This window comes from Salvelinus namaycush, chromosome 37 (genome assembly GCF_016432855.1).
Source record: "Salvelinus namaycush isolate Seneca chromosome 37, SaNama_1.0, whole genome shotgun sequence".
In the NCBI taxonomy this organism is placed as follows: Eukaryota; Metazoa; Chordata; class Actinopteri; order Salmoniformes; family Salmonidae; genus Salvelinus; species Salvelinus namaycush.
Genome location: NC_052343.1, coordinates 27,675,930 through 27,695,725, shown reverse-complemented (window position 1 = coordinate 27,695,725; position 19,796 = coordinate 27,675,930). Strand labels below are relative to the sequence as shown.

Sequence of the window (19,796 nt, the reverse complement as noted above, 5' to 3'; positions counted from 1 at the left end):
AGAATTGTAAGAGGGCGGGTGTGTACATAGTCTCATGCGGGTTGTGTGTTTACGGACAGTTGGTAGATTGTAGCTATGGCTGTGTGTAACCTTGTTGTGTGTTTTAACAGGACAGTTGGAGAATTGTAGAGGGGCTGTGGTACCTTGTTGTTGTTACATGACAATGTCAGTGTTGGGGTCTGACTTTGTGTTTCGACATCAGTTGTGAGGTTGTGTTAGACCTTGTTGTGTGTTTACAAGGACAGTTGGTAGAGTGTAGAGGGGCTGTGTGTGACATTGTTGTGGTTTACGGACAGTTTGGTGAGATTGTAGAGTGAGTGTGTGTAACCTACAATGTTGTGTATCGTTGACGTGGCATATGTTGATAGAATTGTGAGGGGGCTGTGTGTAACCTTGTGTGTGGTTTACAGGACGTTGGGAGAATGGTAACGGGCCTCTGTGGTGTGGTTTGTGTGGAACCTGTGTGTGTGTCTACAGGACAGTTGGTAATTAGTAGGGGGCTGGTTGTGTGTGTTCTGTCCATAGTGGGGTGTGTTTACAGGACGTTGGGAGATTGTAAGGGCTGTGTGGGTACATGTTGTGTGTCTACGACAGTTGGGGAGATTGGTAGAGGGGCTGTGTGTAACCTTGTTTGTGTGTTTACGGACGTTGGGAGATTGTAGGAGGGGCTGTGTGTGTAAACTTGTTTGTGTGTCCCTACAGGACAGTTGGGTAGATTTTAGAGGGGCTGTGTGTACCTTGTTGTGTGTTTATTACAGGACATTTGGTAGATTGTGAGGGGCTGGTGTGTACCTTTGTTGTGTGTCTACAGGACATTGGAGATTGTAGAGGGTGTGTGTAACCTGTTGTGTGTCTACAGGACAGTTTTGGTAGATTGTAGAGGGCTGTTGGTAACCTTGTTGTGTGTCTACAGGAACAGTTTTGGTAGATTGTAGAGGGCTGTGCGTGTAACCTTGTTGTTGTCTACAGGACAGTTTGGGAGATGTAGGGGCTGTGTGTAACCTTGTTGTGTGTCGCAGACAGTTGGTAGATTGTAAGGGGCTGTGTGTAACCTTGTTGTGTGTTTTACAGGACAGTTGGTAATTGTAGAGGGCTGTGTGTGTAACCATGTTGTGCTGTTACAGGACAGTTGGTAGATTGAGAGGGGCTGTGTGTCACCTTGTCGTGTGTTTACGGACAGTTGGTAGATTGTAGAGGGCCTGTGTGTGTAACCTTGTTATGTGTTTCAGACAGTTGGTAGATTGTAGAGGGGCCTGTGTGTGTAACCTTGTTGTTGTGTTTACCAGGACAGTTGGTAGATTGTAGATGGGCTTGTGTGACCTGTGTGTGTCTACAGACAGTTTGGGAATTGTAGAGGGGCTGTGTGTAACCCTTGTTGTGTGTCTACAGACGTTTGATAGATTGTAGAGGGGCTGTTGTGTAACCTTGTTGGTGTGTCCTACAGGACAGTTGGGGGTTGTAGAAGGCGCTGTGTGGTACCTTGTTTGGTGTGTCTCAGACAGTTGGTAGATTGTAGAGGGTTGCTGTGTGTGAACCTTTTTTGTGTGTCTACAGGACAGTTGGAGATTGTAGAGGGGCTGTGTGTAACCTTGTTGTGTGTTTACAGGACAGTTGGTAATTGTAGAGGGGCTGTGTGTAACCCTTGTTGTGTGTTTCCAGGACAGTTGGGAGTTGTAGAGGGGCTTGTTTGTAACCTTGTTGTTTGGTTTTTACAGGACATTTTGGTAGATTTGTAGAGGGGCTGTGTGTGTACCTTGTTGTGTGTCTACAGGAGAGTTTGTAGATTGTAGAGGGGCCTTGTGGTGTAACCTTTGTTGTGTGTCCTACAGGACAGTTTTGGAGATTGTAGAGGGCTGTGTGTAACCTTGTTGTGTGTCTACAGGACAGTTGGTAGATTGTAGAGGGCTGTGTGTAACCTTTGTTGTAGTGTCTACAGGACAGTTGGGAGATTTAGAGGGGCTGTGTGTAACCTGTTGTTTTTTTACAGGACAGTTTGGTAGATTGTAGAGGGGCTGTGTGTAACCTTGTTGTGTGTTTTACAGGACAGTTTGGGAAGATTGTAGAGGGGCTGTGTGTAACCTTGTTTGTGTGTCTACAGGACAGTTGGTAGATTGTAGAGGGGCTGTGTGTAACCTTGTTGTGTGTTTACAGACATTTGGTAGATTGTAGAGGGGCTTGTGTGTGTAACCTTGTTGTGTGTTTTACAGGACAGTTGTAATTGTAGAGGGGCTGTGTGTAACCTTAGTTGTGTGTTTACAGGACCGTTGGTAGATTGTAGAGGGCTGTGTGTACCCTTGTTGTGTGTTTACAGACAGTTTTGGGGAGATGTAGAGGGGCTGTGTGTGTAACCTTGTTGTGGTGTCTACAGGACAGTTGGTAGATTGTAGAGGGGCTGTGTGTGTAAACTTGTTTGTGTGTTTACAGGACAATTGGGGGAGATTGTAAGGGGGCTGTGTTGTAACCTTGTTGTGTGTCTACAGGACAGTTGGGAGATTGTAGAGGGGCTGTGTGTAACCTTGTTGTGTTTTACAGGACAGTTGGGAGATTGGTAGAGGGCTGTGGGTGTACCTTTTGTGTGTCTACAGGACAGTTGTATATTGTAGAGGGCTGTGTGTACCTTGTTGTGTGTTTACAGCCAGTTGGTAGATGTAGAGGGGCTGTGTGTGTACCTTGTTGTGTGTCTCCAGGACGTTTGGAGATTGTAGAGGGGCTGTGTGTAACCTTTGTTGTGTGTCCTATCAGACAGTTTGGTAGATTTTAGAGGGGCCTGTGTGTGTACTTTGTTGTGTGTCTACAGGACAGGTGGTAGATTGTAGAGGGCTGTGTGTGTAACCTTGTTGTGTGTTTCAGGACAAGTTTGGTAAGTTGTAGAGGGGCTTGTGTGGAACCTTGTTTGTGTGTTTTACGGACAGTTGTAGATTGTAAGAGGCGTGTGTACCTTTGTTGTGCTTTACAAGGACAGTTGGTAGATTGTAGAGGGGCTGTGTAACCTTGTTGTGTGTCTACAGACAGTTGGTAGATTGTAGAGGGGCTGTGTGTGTAACCTTGTTGTGTTCCTACAGGAACAGATTGTTAAGATTGTAGAGGCTGGGGCTGTGTGGTGTAACCTTGTTTGTGTGTCTACAGGACGTTTTGGTAGATTGTAATGGGCTGTGGGTGTGTAAACCTGTTGTGTGTCTACAGGACAGGTGGTAGCTTGTAGCCAGGCTGTGTGTGTAACCATGTTGTTGTGTTTACGACAGTTGTAGAATTGTAGAGGGGGCTGTGTGTAACCTTGTTGTGTGTTACAGGACATGTTGGTAGATTGTAGAGGGGCTCTGTGTGTGACCATGTTGTGTGTTTGCAGACAAGTTGTAGATTGTAAGTGCTGTTGTAGTAAAACCTTGTTGTGTGTTTACAGGACGTTGGTAATGTAGAGGGGCTAGTGTGTAACCTTGTTGTGTGTTTTTACTAGGACAGTTGGGAGATGAGAGGGGCTGTGTGTAACCTTGTTGTGTGTCTACAGGACAGTTGGTAGATTGTAAGGGCTGTGTTGAAACCTTGTTGTGTTCTACAGAGAGTTGGGAGATTGTAGAGGGCTGTGGTGTAACCTTGTTGTGTGTTTTACAGGACAAGTTGTATCTTGTAGGGGGCTGTTTGTAACCTTGTTTGTGTGTTTACAGTACAGTTGGTAGTTGTAGAGGGGGCTGTGTGTGTAACCTTGTTGTGTGTTTACAGTACAGTTGGTAGAATTGTAGAGGGGCTGTGGGTCACCTTGTTGTGTGTTTTACAGGACAGTTGGTAGATTGGTAGAGGGCCTGTGTGTAACCTTGTTTGTGTGTCCTACAGGACAGTTGGTAGATTGTAGAGGGGCTGTGTGTGATAGACCTGTTTGTGTAGGTGCTACAGGGACAGTTGGTGATTTGAGATGGGCTGTCTGTCGTACCTTGTTGTGTGGGTGTCACAGGACAGTTATGGGAGAGATTGTAGAGGGGCTGTGTGTACCTTGTTGTCTGTGGTGTTTAACAGGACAGTTGGTAGATTGTAGAGGGGCTTGTCGGTGTGAACTGTTGTGCTTTACCGGACAGTGGGAAGATTGTAGAGGGGCTGTGTGAACTTGTTGTGTGTCTTACAGGACACAAAACGTTGGGAGAATTAGAAGAAGGGCTGGTCGGGTGAGAGGACCACAGTAAAGTACAGTGAGCCCCAGAAGAGCAGGATGGATACATGCTGAAGAGGGAGGAGGGCCGATGACGGGATGGCACACCACAGTAGGGTAGTTAGCTTCTCAACCTCCCACACCAATCCCCCACCACCACACACACACACACACACACACACACACACACACCACACACACCCCCCGACACACACACACACACACACAATCACACACACACACACACACACCACACACACGCCACACACACAAACACAATGTATCCCACTCAACTCTGAACAGGAGTCATCTCACCTCGATACAGGGTAGTCATCTCACCTCTGATACAGGGTATTTCATCTCACTCTGATACGGGTAGTCACCTCACCTCTGATACAGGGTAGTCATCTCACCTCTGATACAGGGTAGTCATCTCACCGCCCTCTGATACAGGGTAGTCATCTCACCTCTGATACAGGGTAGTCATCTCACCTCTGATACAGGGTAGTCATCTCACCTCTGATACAGGGTAGTCATCTCACCTCTGATACAGGGTAGTCATCTCACCTCTGATACAGGGTAGTCATCTCACCTCTGATAATATCTCACTCTGATACAGGTAGTCATCTCACTCTTGATACAGGGTAGTCATCTCACTCTGATACAGGGTAGTCCATCTCACCTCTGATACGGTAGTCATCTCACCTCTATACGGTAGTCATCTCACCTCTGATACAGGGTAGTCATCTCACCTCTGATACAGGGTAGTCATCTCACCTCTGATACAGGGTAGTCATCTCACCTCTGATACAGGGTAGTCATCTCACCTCTGATACAGGGTAGTCACCTCACCTCTGATACAGGGTAGTCACCTCATCTCACCTCTGATACAGGGTAGTCATCTCATCTCACCTCTGATACAGGGTAGTCATCTCACCTCTGATACAGGGTAGTCATCTCACCTCTGATACAGGGTAGTCATCTCACCTCTGATACAGGATAGTCACCTCACCTCTGATAAAGGGTAGTCACCTCACCTCTGATACAGGGTAGTCACCTCACCTCTGATACAGGATAGTCATCTCACCTCTGATACAGGGTAGTCATCTCACCTCTACGATCTCACTCTGATACAGGGTAGTCACTCACCTCTGATACAGGGTAGTCATCTCACCTCTGATACAGGGTAGTCATCTCACCTCTGATACAGTAGTCATCTCACCTCTGATACAGGGTGTCTCTCACCTCTGATACAGGAGTTCATCTCACCTCTGATACAGGGTAGTCATCTCACCTCTGATAAGGGTAGTCATCTCACCTCGGATAAGGTTAGTCATCTCACCTCTTGATACAGGGTAGTCATCTCCACCTCTGATACAGGGTAGTCATCTCACCTCTGATACAGGTTAGTCATCTCACCTCTGATACAGGTAGTCATCTCACCTCTGATACAGGGTCATCTCACCTCTGATACAGGGTAGTCATCTCACCTCTGATACAGGGTAGTCATCTCACCTCTGATACAGGGTAGTCATCTCACCTCTGATACAGGGTAGTCATCTCACCTCTGATACAGGGTAGTCATCTCACCTCTGATACAGGTTAGTCATCTCACCTCTGATACAGGTAGTCATCTCACCTCTGATACAGGGTGTCATCTCACCTCTGAACAGGTAATCATCTCACCTCTGATACAGGGTAGTCATCTCACCTCTGATAAGGGTAGTCATCTCACCTCTGATACAGGGTAGTCATCTCACCTCTGATACAGGGTAGTCATTCTCACCTCTGATACAGGTAGTCATCTCACCTTGATACAGGGTAGTCAATCCACCTCTGATACAGGGTAGTCATCTCACCTCTAATACAGGGTAGTCATCTCACCTCTGATACAGGTAGTCACCTCACCTCTGATACAGGGGTAGTCATCTCACCTCTGATACAGGTAGCCATCTCACCTCTGATACAGGGTAGTCATCTCACCTCTGATACAGGTAGTCATCTCCCCTCTGATACAGCTAGTCATCTCACCTCTGATACAGGATAGTCATCTCACCTCTGATACAGGGTAGTCATCTCACCTCTGATACAGGGTAGTCATCTCACCTCTGATACAGGGTATCATCTCACTCTGATACAGTTCATCTCACCTCTAATAGGGTAGTCATCTCCCCTCTGATACAGGTAGTCACTCACCTCTGATACAGGGTAGTCATCTCACCTCTGATACAGGTAGTCATCTCCCTCTGATACAGGGTAGTCATCTCACCTCTGATACAGGGTAGTCATCTCTCTCACCTCTGATACAGGGTAGTCATCTCACCTCTGATACAGGTAGTCATCTCACCTCTGATACAGGGTAGTCATCTCACCTCTGATACAGGGTAGTCATCTCACCTCTGATACAGGGTAGTCATCTCATCTCACCTCTGATACAGGATAGTCATCTCACCTCTGATACAGGGTAGTCATCTCACCTCTGATACAGGGTAGTCATCTCACCTCTGATACAGGTTAGTCATCTCACCTCTGATACAGGGTAGTCATCTCACCTCTGATACAGGATAGTCATCTCACCTCTGATACAGGGTAGTCATCTCACCTCTGATACAGGGTAGTCATCTCACCCTGATACGGGTAGTCATCTACTCTGATACAGGGTAGTCATCTCACCTCTGATACAGGGTAGTCATCTCATCTCACCTCTGATACAGGGTAGTCATCTCACCTCTGATACAGGGTAGTCATCTCACCTCTGATACAGGGTAGTCATCTCACCTCTGATACAGGATAGTCACCTCACCTCTGATACAGGGTAGTCACCTCACCTCTGATACAGGGTAGTCAACTCACCTCTGATACAGGGTAGTCATCTCACCTCTGATACAGGGTAGTCACCTCACCTCTGATACGATAGTCATCTCACCTCTGATAAGGGGTAGTCATCTCACCTCTGATACGGGTATCACCTCACCTCTGATACAGGGTAGTCATCTCACCTCTGATACAGGGTATCATCTCACCTCTGATACAGGGTAGTCATCTCACCTCTGATACAGGATAGTCATCTCACCTCTGATACAGGGTAGTCATCTCATCTCTGATACAGGGTAGTCATCTCACCTCTGATACAGGGTAGTCATCTCACCTCTGATACAGGGTAGTCATCTCACCTCTGATACAGGGTAGTCATCTCACCTCTGATACAGGGTAGTCATCTCACCTCTGATACAGGATAGTCATCTCACCTCTGATACAGGGATCTCTCATCTCACCTCTGATACAGGGTAGTCATCTCACCTCTATACAGGTAGTCATCTCAACTCTGATCAGGGTAGTCATCTCACCTCTGATACAGGGTAGTCATCTCACCTCTGATACAGGGTATCACCTCACCTCTGATACAGGATTAGTCATCTCACCTCTGATACAGGGTAGTCATCTCACCTCTGAACAGGTGTCATCTCACCTCTGATACAGGGTAGTCATCTCACTCTGATACAGGGTAGTCACCCTCACCTCTGATACAGGGTAGTCACTCACCTCTGATACGGGTAGTCACCTCACCTCTGATACAGGATAGTCATCTCACCTCTGTACAGGGTAGTCATCTCACCTCTGATACAGGATAGTCATCTCACCTCTGATACGGGTAGTCATCTCACCTCTGATACGGGTAGTCATCTCACCTCTGATACAGGGTAGTCATCCTCACCTCTGATACAGGGTATCCCTCACCTCTGATACAGGGTAGTCACTCTCACCTCTGATACCGGGTAGTCCATCTCACTCTGATACAGGGTAGTCATCTCATCTCATCTCTGATACAGGGTAGTCATCTCACCTCTGATACAGGGTAGTCATCTCACCTCTGATACAGGATAGTCATCTCACCTCTGATACAGGGTAGTCATCTCACCTCTGATACAGGGTAGTCATCTCATCTCATCTCTGATACAGGGTAGTCATCTCACCTCTGATACAGGGTAGTCATCTCACCTCTGATACAGGATAGTCATCTCACTCTGATACAGGGTATTCATCTCACCTCTGTACAGGGTAGTCATCTCACCTCTGATACAGTATTCATCTCACTCTGATACAGGGTAGTCATCTCATCTCATCTCTGATACAGGGTAGTCATCTCACCTCTGATACAGGGTAGTCATCTCACCTCTGATACAGGATAGTCATCTCACCTCTGATACAGGGTAGTCATCTCACCTCTGATAAAGGGTAGTCATCTCACCTCTGATACAGGGTAGTCATCTCACCTCTAATACAGGGTAGTCATCTCACCTCTGATAAAGGGTAGTCATATCACCTCTGATACAGGTAGTCATCTCACTCTGATACAGGGTATTCTCTCCCTCTGATACAGGATAGTCAACTCACCTCTGATACAGGGTAGTCACCTCACCTCTGATACAGGGTAGTCATCTCACCTCTGATACAGGGTAGTCATCTCACCTCTGATACAGGGTAGTCACCTCACCTCTGATACAGGATAGTCATCTCACCTCTGATACAGGGTAGTCATCTCACCTCTGATACAGGTAGTCACTCATCCCTGATACAGGGTAGTCATCTCACCTCTGATACGGGTAGTCATCTCACCTGATACAGGGTAGTCATCTCACCTCTGATACAGGATAGTCATCTCACCTCTATACAGGGTAGTCATCTCACCTCTGTACAGGGTAGTCATCTCACCTCTGATACAGGGTAGTCATCTCACCTCTGATAAAGGGTAGTCATCTCACCTCTGATACAGGGTAGTCATCTCACCTCTGATACAGGGTAGTCATCTCACCTCTGATACAGGATAGTCATCTCACCTCTGATACAGGGTAGTCATCTCATCTCACCTCTGATACAGGGTAGTCATCTCACCTCTGATACAGGATAGTCATCTCAACTCTGATACAGGGTAGTCATCTCACCTCTGATACAGGGTAGTCATCTCACCTCTGATACAGGGTAGTCACCTCACCTCTGATACAGGATAGTCATCTCACCTCTGATACAGGTGATCATCTCACCTCTGATACAGGGTAGTCATCTACCTCTGACAGGGTAGTCATCTCACCTCTGATACAGGGTAGTCACCTCACCTCTGATACAGGGTAGTCACCTCACCTCTGATACAGGGTAGTCACCTCACCTCTGATACAGGATAGTCATCTCACCTCTGATACAGGGTAGTCATCTCACCTCTGATACAGGGTAGTCATCTCACCTCTGATACAGGGTAGTCATCTCACCTCTGATACAGGGTAGTCATCTCACCTCTGATACAGGGTAGTCATCTCACCTCTGATACAGGGTAGTCACCTCACCTCTGATACAGGGTAGTCATCTCACCTCTGATACAGGGTAGTCATCTCACCTCTGATACAGGGTAGTCATCTCATCTCATCTCTGATACAGGGTAGTCATCTCACCTCTGATACAGGGTAGTCATCTCACCTCTGATACAGGATAGTCATCTCACCTCTGATACAGGGTAGTCATCTCACCTCTGATACAGGGTAGTCATCTCACCTCTGATACAGGGTAGTCATCTCACCTCTGATACAGGGTAGTCATCTCACCTCTGATACAGGATAGTCATCTCACCTCTGATACAGGGTAGTCATCTCACCTCTGATACAGGGTAGTCATCTCACCTCTGATACAGGGTAGTCATCTCACCTCTGATACAGGGTAGTCATCTCATCTCATCTCTGATACAGGGTAGTCATCTCACCTCTGATACAGGGTAGTCATCTCACCTCTGATACAGGATAGTCATCTCACCTCTGATACAGGGTAGTCATCTCACCTCTGATAAAGGGTAGTCATCTCACCTCTGATACAGGGTAGTCATCTCACCTCTGATACAGGGTAGTCATCTCACCTCTGATAAAGGGTAGTCAATCCCTCTGATACAGGGTATCATCTCACTCTGATAGGGTAGTCATCTCACCTCTGATACAGGGTAGTCATCTCACCTCTGATACAGGATAGTCATCTCACCTCTGATACAGGGTAGTCATCTCACCTCTGATACAGGTAGTCATCTCACCTCTGATACAGGGTATCATCCACCTCTGATACAGGGTAGTCATCTCACCTCTGATACAGGGTAGTCATCTCACCTCTGATACAGGGTAGTCATCTCACCTCTGATACAGGGTAGTCACCTCACCTCTGATACAGGGTAGTCACCTCACCTCTGATACAGGATAGTCACCTCACCTCTGATACAGGGTAGTCACCTCACCTCTGATACAGGGTAGTCACCTCACCTCTGATACAGGGTAGTCATCTCACCTCTGATACAGGGTAGTCATCTCACCTCTGATACAGGGTAGTCATCTCATCTCACCTCTGATACAGGGTAGTCATCTCACCTCTGATACAGGGTAGTCATCTCATCTCACCTCTGATACAGGGTAGTCACCTCACCTCTGATACAGGGTAGTCATCTCACCTCTGATACAGGATAGTCACCTCACCTCTGATACGGGTAGTCACCACCTCACCTCTGATCAGGGTAGTCATCTCACTCTGATACAGGGTAGTCATCTCACCTCTAATACAGGATAGTCATCTCACCTCTGATACAGGATAGTCACCTCACCTCTGATACAGGGTAGTCACCTCACCTCTGATACAGGGTAGTCATCTCACCAAACAGCAGCACCCGGGGAAGGGGACTAACTTGTGTGGAATATTCGAGTTAAACAGTGGTGTCAGAGCATGTGATCAATATGAGTCCCTTCCCCAACCCACATCATTTCCCAACCCTGTGTCCCCCCTCAATGACATCACTCCTTTGTGTTGTTTGCTAATTGAATCACTTGATGAATGACATCCCCGTTCCCTTGCAGTTTCACATGTCCCAGGGGTCCATTTCTTTCACTACACCCCTGTCTCTCTCTCCCTCTCTCTCTGTCTCTCTCTCCCTCTCTCTCTGTCTGTCTCCCTCTCTCTCTCTGTCTAACTCTCCCTATCCCTCTATCTCCCTCTCTCTCTCCCTCTTTCTCTCTCTCTCTATCTCTCTCTCTCCCTCCCTCTCCCTCTCTCTCTCCCTCTCTCTCCCTCTCTCTCTCTCTCTCTCTCTCTCTGTCTCTCTCTCTGTCTCTCTAAAAGGTTAGCTCTTTAAATGAGATGATATTGCTCCATTAGCTGATGACCTGCTGCCTGTAGTATCTACGCCCCCCAGGGCTCTGTTCAAGGTTGTAGGGAATGGGGTATAATTTGGGACACATCCTACATCGGCTCCCAGACACCAGGAGTATAGAGATGAATACAGATGACCTTAGTAGAGATGGATACAGATGATCTCAGTAGAGATGGATACAGATGACCTCAGTAGAGATGGATACAGATGACCTCTGTAGAGATGGATACAGATGACCTCAGTAGAGATGGATACAAATGACCTCAGTAGAGATGGATACAGATGACCTCAGTAGAGATGGATACAGATGATCTAAGTAGAGATGGATACAGATGATCTCAGTAGAGATGGATACAGATGATCTCAGTACAGATGGATACAGATGATCTAAGTAGAGATGGATACAGATGACCTCAGTAGAGATGGATACAGATGATCTAAGTAGAGATGGATACAAATGATCTCAGTTGAGATGGATACAGATGACCTCAGTAGAGATGGATACAAATGACCTCAGTAGAGATTAATACAGATGATCTAAGTAAAGATGGATACAGATGACCTCAGTAGAGATGGATACAGATGACCTCAGTAGAGATGGATACAAATGACCTCAGTAGAGATTAATACAGATGATCTAAGTAAAGATGGATACAGATGACCTCAGTAGAGATGGATACAAATGATCTCAGTTGAGATGGATACAGATGACCTCAGTAGAGATGGATACAGATGACCTTAGTAGAGATGGATACAGATGATCTAAGTAGAGATGGATACAGATGATCTCAGTACAGATGGATACAGATGATCTCAGTACAGATGGATACAGATGATCTCAGTAGAGATGGATACAGATGATCTCAGTACAGATGGATACAGATGATCTCAGTACAGATGGATACAGATGATCTGAGTAGAGATGGATACAGATGACCTCAGTAGAGATGGATACAGATGACCTCAGTAGAGATGGATACAAATGATCTCAGTAAAGATTAATACAGATGATCTGAGTAGAGATGGATACAGATGATCTCAGTAGAGATGGATACAGATGACCTCAGTAGAGATGGATACAGATGACCTCAGTAGAGATGGATACAGATTATCTAAGTAGAGATGGATACAGATGACCTCAGTAGAGATGGATACAGATAATCTCAGTAGAGATGGATACAGATAATCTCAGTAGAGATGGATACAGATGACCTCAGTAGAGATGGATACAGATAATCTCAGTAGAGATGGATACAGATGATCTAAGTAGAGATGGATACAGATGATCTAAGTAGAGATGGATACAGATGATCTAAGATGAGATGGATACAGATGACCTCAGTAGAGATGGATACAGATGACATCAGTAGAGATGGATACAGATGATCTCAGTAGAGATGGATACAGATGATCTCAGTAGAGATGGATACAGATGATCTAAGTAGAGATGGATACAGATGCCAGTAGAGATGGATACAGATGATCTCAGTAGAGATGGATACAGATGATCTAAGTAGAGATGGATACAGATGATCTCAGTAGAGATGGATACAGATGATCTAAGATTAGATGGATACAGATGACAGTAGAGATGGAAACAGATGACCTCAGTAGAGATGGATACAGATGACATCAGTAGAGATGGATACAGATGACCTCAGTAGAGATGGATACAGATGATCTGAGTAGAGATGGATACAGATTATCTCAGTAGAGATGGATACAGATGACCTCAGTAGAGATGGATACAGATGACCTCAGTAGAGATGGATACAGATGATCTCAGTAGAGATGGATACAGATGACCTCAGTAGAGATGGATACAGATGACCTCAGTAGAGATGGATACAGAAGATCTCAGTAGAGATGGATACAGATGATCTCAGTACAAATGGATACAGATGATCTAAGATTAGATGGATACAGATGACCTCAGTAGAGATGGATACAGATGACCTCAGTAGATATGGATACAGATGATCTCAGTACAGATGGATACAGATGACCTCAGTAGAGATGGATACAGATGATCTCAGTAGAGATGGATACAGATGACAGTAGAGATGGAAACAGGTGACTTCGGTAGAGATGGATACAGAGGATCTCAGTACAGATGGATACAGATGATCTCAGTACAGATGGATACGGATTATCTAAGTAGAGATGGATACAGATGATCTCAGTACAGATGGATACAGATGATCTCAGTACAGATGGATACAGATGATCTCAGTAGAGATGGATACAGATGATCTCAGTACAGATGGATACAGATGATATAAGTGGAAAAAATGGTTGCAAAAGGTTTATTCAGCTGTCCCTATAGGAAAACCCTTTTTGGTTCCAGGTAGAACTATTTTGGGGTCCATGTAGAAACCTCTGTGGAAAGGGTTCTTCTACATGGAACTCAGAAGGGTTCTTCCTGAACCCAAAAGGGTTATTCAAAAGGTTCTCCTATGGGGACAGCCAAATAACATTTTTACTGTAGATTCTAGATAGTTCTTTTTTCTAAGAGTGGACATGTGTACAGAAAGGACTGATCTAAGCAAGATGTACACTGATACACTGACATAAGGACTTAATGCTTCTGAAACTGTTTTCATTATCGTATCAACAGTCCCATTTGAATGATATACGAGATGTGCATGGCGCCAGGCCGGTTTTCATAAACACAGAGTGTTCGTCCCAAATAAACACCCTTTTTCCTAGTGCACTACATTTTTGACCAGAGTCTTATGACCAAGCCCTGGCCAAAACTAGTACACTATAAAGGAGGGAGGGAGAGAGAGAAAGGGAGAGAGAGAGAGGGAGGGAGAAAGGGGGAGAGGGAGGGAGAGAGGAGGAGAGGGAGGGAGAGAGAGAGAAGGGAGAGAGGGGGAGAGGGAGAGAGGAGGAGAGGGAGGGAGAGAGAGAGGGAGAAAGGGGGAGAGGGAGGGAGAGAGGGGGAGAGAGAGAGAGAGAGAGAGAGAGAGAGAGAGAGAGAGAGAGAGAGAGAGAGAGAGAGAGAGAGAGAGAGAGAGGGAGAAATGTCTGAGGGGACAGATATTAATAAATGTATTAACAACACAGAGGGGGTGAATCCATCAGGCTCCTCACAGAGAGGTTGAACCACTGCCCAGAGGATGACGTGTGTGTTGCTCATCTTGTCTTCTCTCTCCCTCCCTTTCTCTCTATCTCTGTCTCTCTCTCTCTCCCTTTCTCTCTATCTCTGTCTCTCTCTCTCTCCCTTTCTCTCTATCTCTCTCTCTCTCTCCCTTTCTCTCTATCTGTCTCTCTCTCTCTCCCTTTCTCTCTCAATCTCTGTCTCTCTCTCTCCCTTTCTCTCTATCTCTGTCTCTCTCTCTCTCCCTTTCTCTCTATCTCTGTCTCTCTCTCTCTCCCTTTCTCTCTCAATCTCTCCATCTCTGTCTCTATCTCTCTCCATTTCTCTCTATCTCTCCATCTTTGTCTCTCTCTCTCTCCCTCTCCCTTTCTCTCGCTCTCTCTCTCCCTTTCTCTCTCAATCTCTCTGTCTCTCTCTCTCTCCCTTTCTCTCTCAATCTCTCCATCTCTGTCTCTCTCTCTCCCTTTCTCTCTATCTCTGTCTCTCTCTCTCTCCCTTTCTCTCTCTCTCTGTCTCTCTCTCTCTCTCCCTTTCTCTCTATCTCTGTCTCTCTCTCTCTCCCTTTCTCTCTATCTCTGTCTCTCTCTCTCTCCCTTTCTCTCTCAATCTCTCCATCTCTGTCTCTATCTCTCTCCCTTTCTCTCCATCTCTGTCTCTCTCTCTCTCCCTTTCTCTCTCAATCTCTCCATCTCTGTCTCTATCTCTCTCCCTTTCTCTCCATCTCTGTCTCTCTCTCTCTCCCTTTCTCTCTCAATCTCTCTATCTCTGTCTCTATCTCTCTCCCTTTCTCTCTCAATCTCTCTATCTCTGTCTCTCTCTCTCTCCCTTTCTCTCTCAATCTCTCCATCTCTGTCTCTATCTCTCTCCCTTTCTCTCTCAATCTCTCCATCTCTGTCTCTCTCTCTCTCCCTTTCTCTCTCAATCTCTCCATCTCTGTCTCTATCTCTGTCTCTCTCTCTCTCCCTTTCTCTCTCAATCTCTCTGTCTCTCTCTCTCTCCCTTTCTCTCTCAATCTCTCTGTCTCTCTCTCTCTCCCTTTCTCTCTCAATCTCTCTATTTCGGTCTCTCTCCCTTTCTCTCTCAATCTCTCCATCTCTGTCTCTATCTCTCTCCCTTTCTCTCCATCTCTGTCTCGCTCTCTCTCCCTTTCTCTCTCAATCTCTCTATCTCTGTCTCTATCTCTCTCCCTTTCTCTCTCAATCTCTCTCTCTCTGTCTCTCTCTCTCTCCCTCTCTCTCAATCTCTCCATCTCTGTCTCTATCTCTCTCCCTTTCTCTCTCAATCTCTCCATCTCTGTCTCTCTCTCTCTCTCCCTTTCTCTCTCAATCTCTCCATCTCTGTCTCTATCTCTATCTCTGTCTCTCTCTCTCTCCCTTTCTCTCTCAATCTCTCTGTCTCTCTCTCTCTCCCTTTCTCTCTCAATCTCTCTATTTCGGTCTCTCTCCCTTTCTCTCTCAATCTCTCCATCTTTGTCTCTATCTCTGTCTCTCTATCTCTTAATCTCTATCTCTTGTTTTTTTCTTGTCTTCTACAGAGATACTTCTACTTGGACAAGGGCATCCTGAAGTATGCCAAGTGTGGTGCTGACGTGAGTACAAAGAGCTGCTGCCCCTCTGTCCCCATTCTGTCTGCTAGGACATCAATCACACACAGCTATCACAGAAAGCACAACAGACTGACTTTCTCTCCTACAGCATCTGAAATACATGTTTTTTGGGGGACCAATTGTTTATTGATTTTTTAAAAGTAACATAAAAATAAAATGTACACACATAAAAAAAAAGGGTGGAGGCAACCAGTAATGTTATAGTACAAACTAAAGAAAACTAGAGTATGTGAGAAAGGATGTTACGGTAAGATCTCAGGTCCTGAAATACTGCTGGGGCTGGGTTGTCAGGTCCTGGTATACTGCTGGGACTGGGTTGTCAGGTCCTGATATACTGCTGGGGCTGGGTTGTCAGGTCCTGAAATACTGCTGGGACTGGGTTGTCAGGTCCTGATATACTGCTGGGGCTGGGTTGTCAGGTCCTGAAATACTGCTGGGGCTGGGTTGTCAGGTCCTGATATACTGCTGGGGCTGGGTTGTCAGGTCCTGAAATACTGCTGGGACTGGGTTGTCAGGTCCTGATATACTGCTGGGGCTGGGTTGTCAGGTCCTGATATACTGCTGGGGCTGGGTTGTCAGGTCCTGATATACTGCTGGGACTGGGTTGTCAGGTCCTGATATACTGCTGGGGCTGGGTTGTCAGGTCCTGGTATACTGCTGGGACTGGGTTGTCAGGTCCTGATATACTGCTGGGGCTGGGAGGTCCTGAAATGCTGCTGGGGCTGGGTTGTCAGGTCCTGATATACTGCTGGGGCTGGGTTGTCAGGTCCTGGTATACTGCTGGGGCTGGGTTGTCAGGTCCTGAAATACTGCTGGGGCTGGGTTGTCAGGTCCTGGTATACTGCTGAGGCTGGGTTGTCAGGTCCTGGTATACTGCTGGGGCTGGGTTGTCAGGTCCTGATATACTGCTGGGGCTGGGTTGTCAGGTCCTGAAATACTGCTGGGGCTGGGTTGTCAGGTCCTGGTATACTGCTGGGGCTGGGTTGTCAGGTCCTGAAATACTGCTGGGACTGGGTTGTCAGGTCCTGAAATACTGCTGGGGCTGGGTTGTCAGGTCCTGGTATACTGCTGGGGCTGGGTTGTCAGGTCCTGATATACTGCTGGGGCTGGGTTGTCAGGTCCTGATATACTGCTGGGGCTGGGTTGTCAGGTCCTGATATACTGCTGGGGCTGGGTTGTCAGGTCCTGGTATACTGCTGGGGCTGGGGTGTCAGGTCCAGAGATACTGCTGGGGCTGGGTTGTCAGGTCCTGGTATACTGCTGGGGATGGGTTGTCAGGTCCTGGTATACTGCTGGGACTGGGTCGTCAGGTCCAGAGATACTGCTGGGGCTGGGTTGTCAGGTCCTGATATACTGCTGGGGTTACCAGGTCATGGTCATGTTTTACATTTGAGTTATTTATCAGATCCTATTATCCAGAGAGACTTACATGAGCAGGATAAATTAGGGTTAAGTGCCTTGCTCAAGGGCACATCGTCAGATTCATCAATCTTCTTAACTTCTAGGCTACCTGCCGTGCTAAGCTACCTGCAGTGCTAGGCTACCTGCAGTGCTAGGCTACCTGAAGTGCTAGGCTACCTGCAGTGCTAGACTACCTGCCGTGCTAGGCTCCCTGCAGTGCTAGGCTACCTGAAGTGCTAGTGCTAGGCTACCTGCAGTGCTAGTGCTAGGCTACCTGCTGTGCTAGGCTACCTGCAGTGCTAGGCTACCTGCAGTGCTAGGCTACCTGCAGTGCTAGGCTACCTGCCGTGCTAGGCTACCTGCAGTGCTAGGCTACATGCCGTGCTAGGCTACCTGCAGTGCCAGGCTACCTGCTGTGCTAGTGCTAGACTACCTGCAGTGCTAGGTTACCTGCAGTGCTAGGCTACCTGAAGTGCTAGGCTACCTGAAGTGCTAGGCTACCTGCAGTGCTAGGCTACCTGCAGTGCTAGTGCTAGGCTACCTGCAGTGCCAGGCTACCTGCAGTGCTAGTGCTAGGCTACCTGCAGTGCTAGGCTACCTGCAGTGCTAGGCTACCTGCAGTGCTAGTGCTAGGCTACCTGCAGTGCTAGGCTACCTGAAGTGCTAGGCTACCTGCAGTGCTAGGCTACCTGAAGTGCTAGGCTACCTGAAGTGCTAGGCTACCTGCAGTGCTAGGCTACCTGCAGTGCTAGTGCTAGGCTACCTGCAGTGCCAGGCTACCTGCAGTGCTAGTGCTAGGCTACCTGCAGTGCTAGGCTACCTGCAGTGCCAGGGCCAAACCCACAGGACGGTAGTATTTACATGGTTATTAATGTTCCTGTCTTTCAGGTTGAGAAGGGGAAGTTACACGGCTGTATTGACGTGGTTATTAATGTTCCTGTCTGTCAGGTTGAGAAGGGGAAGTTACACGGCTGTATTGACGTGGTTATTAATGTTTCTGTCTTTCAGGTTGAGAAGGGGAAGTTACACGGCTGTATTGACGTGGTTATTAATGTTTCTGTCTGTCAGGTTGAGAAGGGGAAGTTACACGGCTGTATTGACGTGGTTATTAATGTTCCTGTCTTTCAGGTTGAGAAGGGGAAGTTACACGGCTGTATTGACGTGGTTAATAATGTTCCTGTCTGTCAGGTTGAGAAGGGGAAGTTACACGGCTGTATTGACGTGGTTATTAATGTTCCTGTCTTTCAGGTTGAGAAGGGGAAGTTACACGGCTGTATTGACGTGGTTAATAATGTTTCTGTCTTTCAGGTTGAGAAGGGGAAGTTACACGGCTGTATTGACATGGTTATTAATGTTCCTGTCTTTCAGGTTGAGAAGGGGAAGTTACACGGCTGTATTGACATGGTTATTAATGTTCCTGTCTTTCAGGTTGAGAAGGGGAAGTTACACGGCTGTATTGACATGGTTATTAATGTTTCTGTCTTTCAGGTTGAGAAGGGGAAGTTACACGGCTGTATTGACGTGGTTAATAATGTTCCTGTCTGTCAGGTTGAGAAGGGGAAGTTACATGGCTGTATTGACATGGTTAATAATGTTCCTGTCTTTCAGGTTGAGAAGGGGAAGTTACACGGCTGTATTGACGTGGTTAATAATGTTCCTGTCTTTCAGGTTGAGAAGGGGAAGTTACATGGCTGTATTGACATGGTTAATAATGTTCCTGTCTTTCAGGTTGAGAAGGGGAAGTTACACGGCTGTATTGACATGGTTAATAATGTTTCTGTCTTTCAGGTTGAGAAGGGGAAGTTACACGGCTGTATTGACGTGGTTAATAATGTTCCTGTCTTTCAGGTTGAGAAGGGGAAGTTACATGGCTGTATTGACATGGTTATTAATGTTTCTGTCTTTCAGGTTGAGAAGGGGAAGTTACACGGCTGTATTGACATGGTTATTAATGTTCCTGTCTTTCAGGTTGAGAAGGGGAAGTTACACGGCTGTATTGACATGGTTAATAATGTTCCTGTCTTTCAGGTTGAGAAGGGGAAGTTACACGGCTGTATTGACATGGTTAATAATGTTCCTGTCAGGTTGAGAAGGGGAAGTTACACGGCTGTATTGACATGGTTATTAATGTTCCTGTCTTTCAGGTTGAGAAGGGGAAGTTACACGGCTGTATTGACATGGTTAATAATGTTCCTGTCTTTCAGGTTGAGAAGGGGAAGTTACACGGCTGTATTGACGTGGTTATTAATGTTCCTGTCTTTCAGGTTGAGAAGGGGAAGTTACACGGCTGTATTGACGTGGTTATTAATGTTCCTGTCTTTCAGGTTGAGAAGGGGAAGTTACACGGCTGTATTGACGTGGTTAATAATGTTCCTGTCTT

General features: G+C 46.6%; 1 protein-coding gene across 1 annotated transcript in view; it reads left to right on the top strand.

Annotated features, from left to right (window-relative positions):
* The window catches only part of osbpl3b (oxysterol binding protein-like 3b), an 86,438-nt gene that overhangs the window by 12,889 nt on the left and 53,753 nt on the right, over positions 1–19,796 (top strand). Inside the window, exon 2 of the mRNA XM_038976456.1 lies at positions 15,944–15,997. Within this exon, the coding sequence (XP_038832384.1) occupies positions 15,944–15,997 (54 nt within the window). The remainder of the gene's footprint in view (positions 1–15,943; positions 15,998–19,796) is intronic.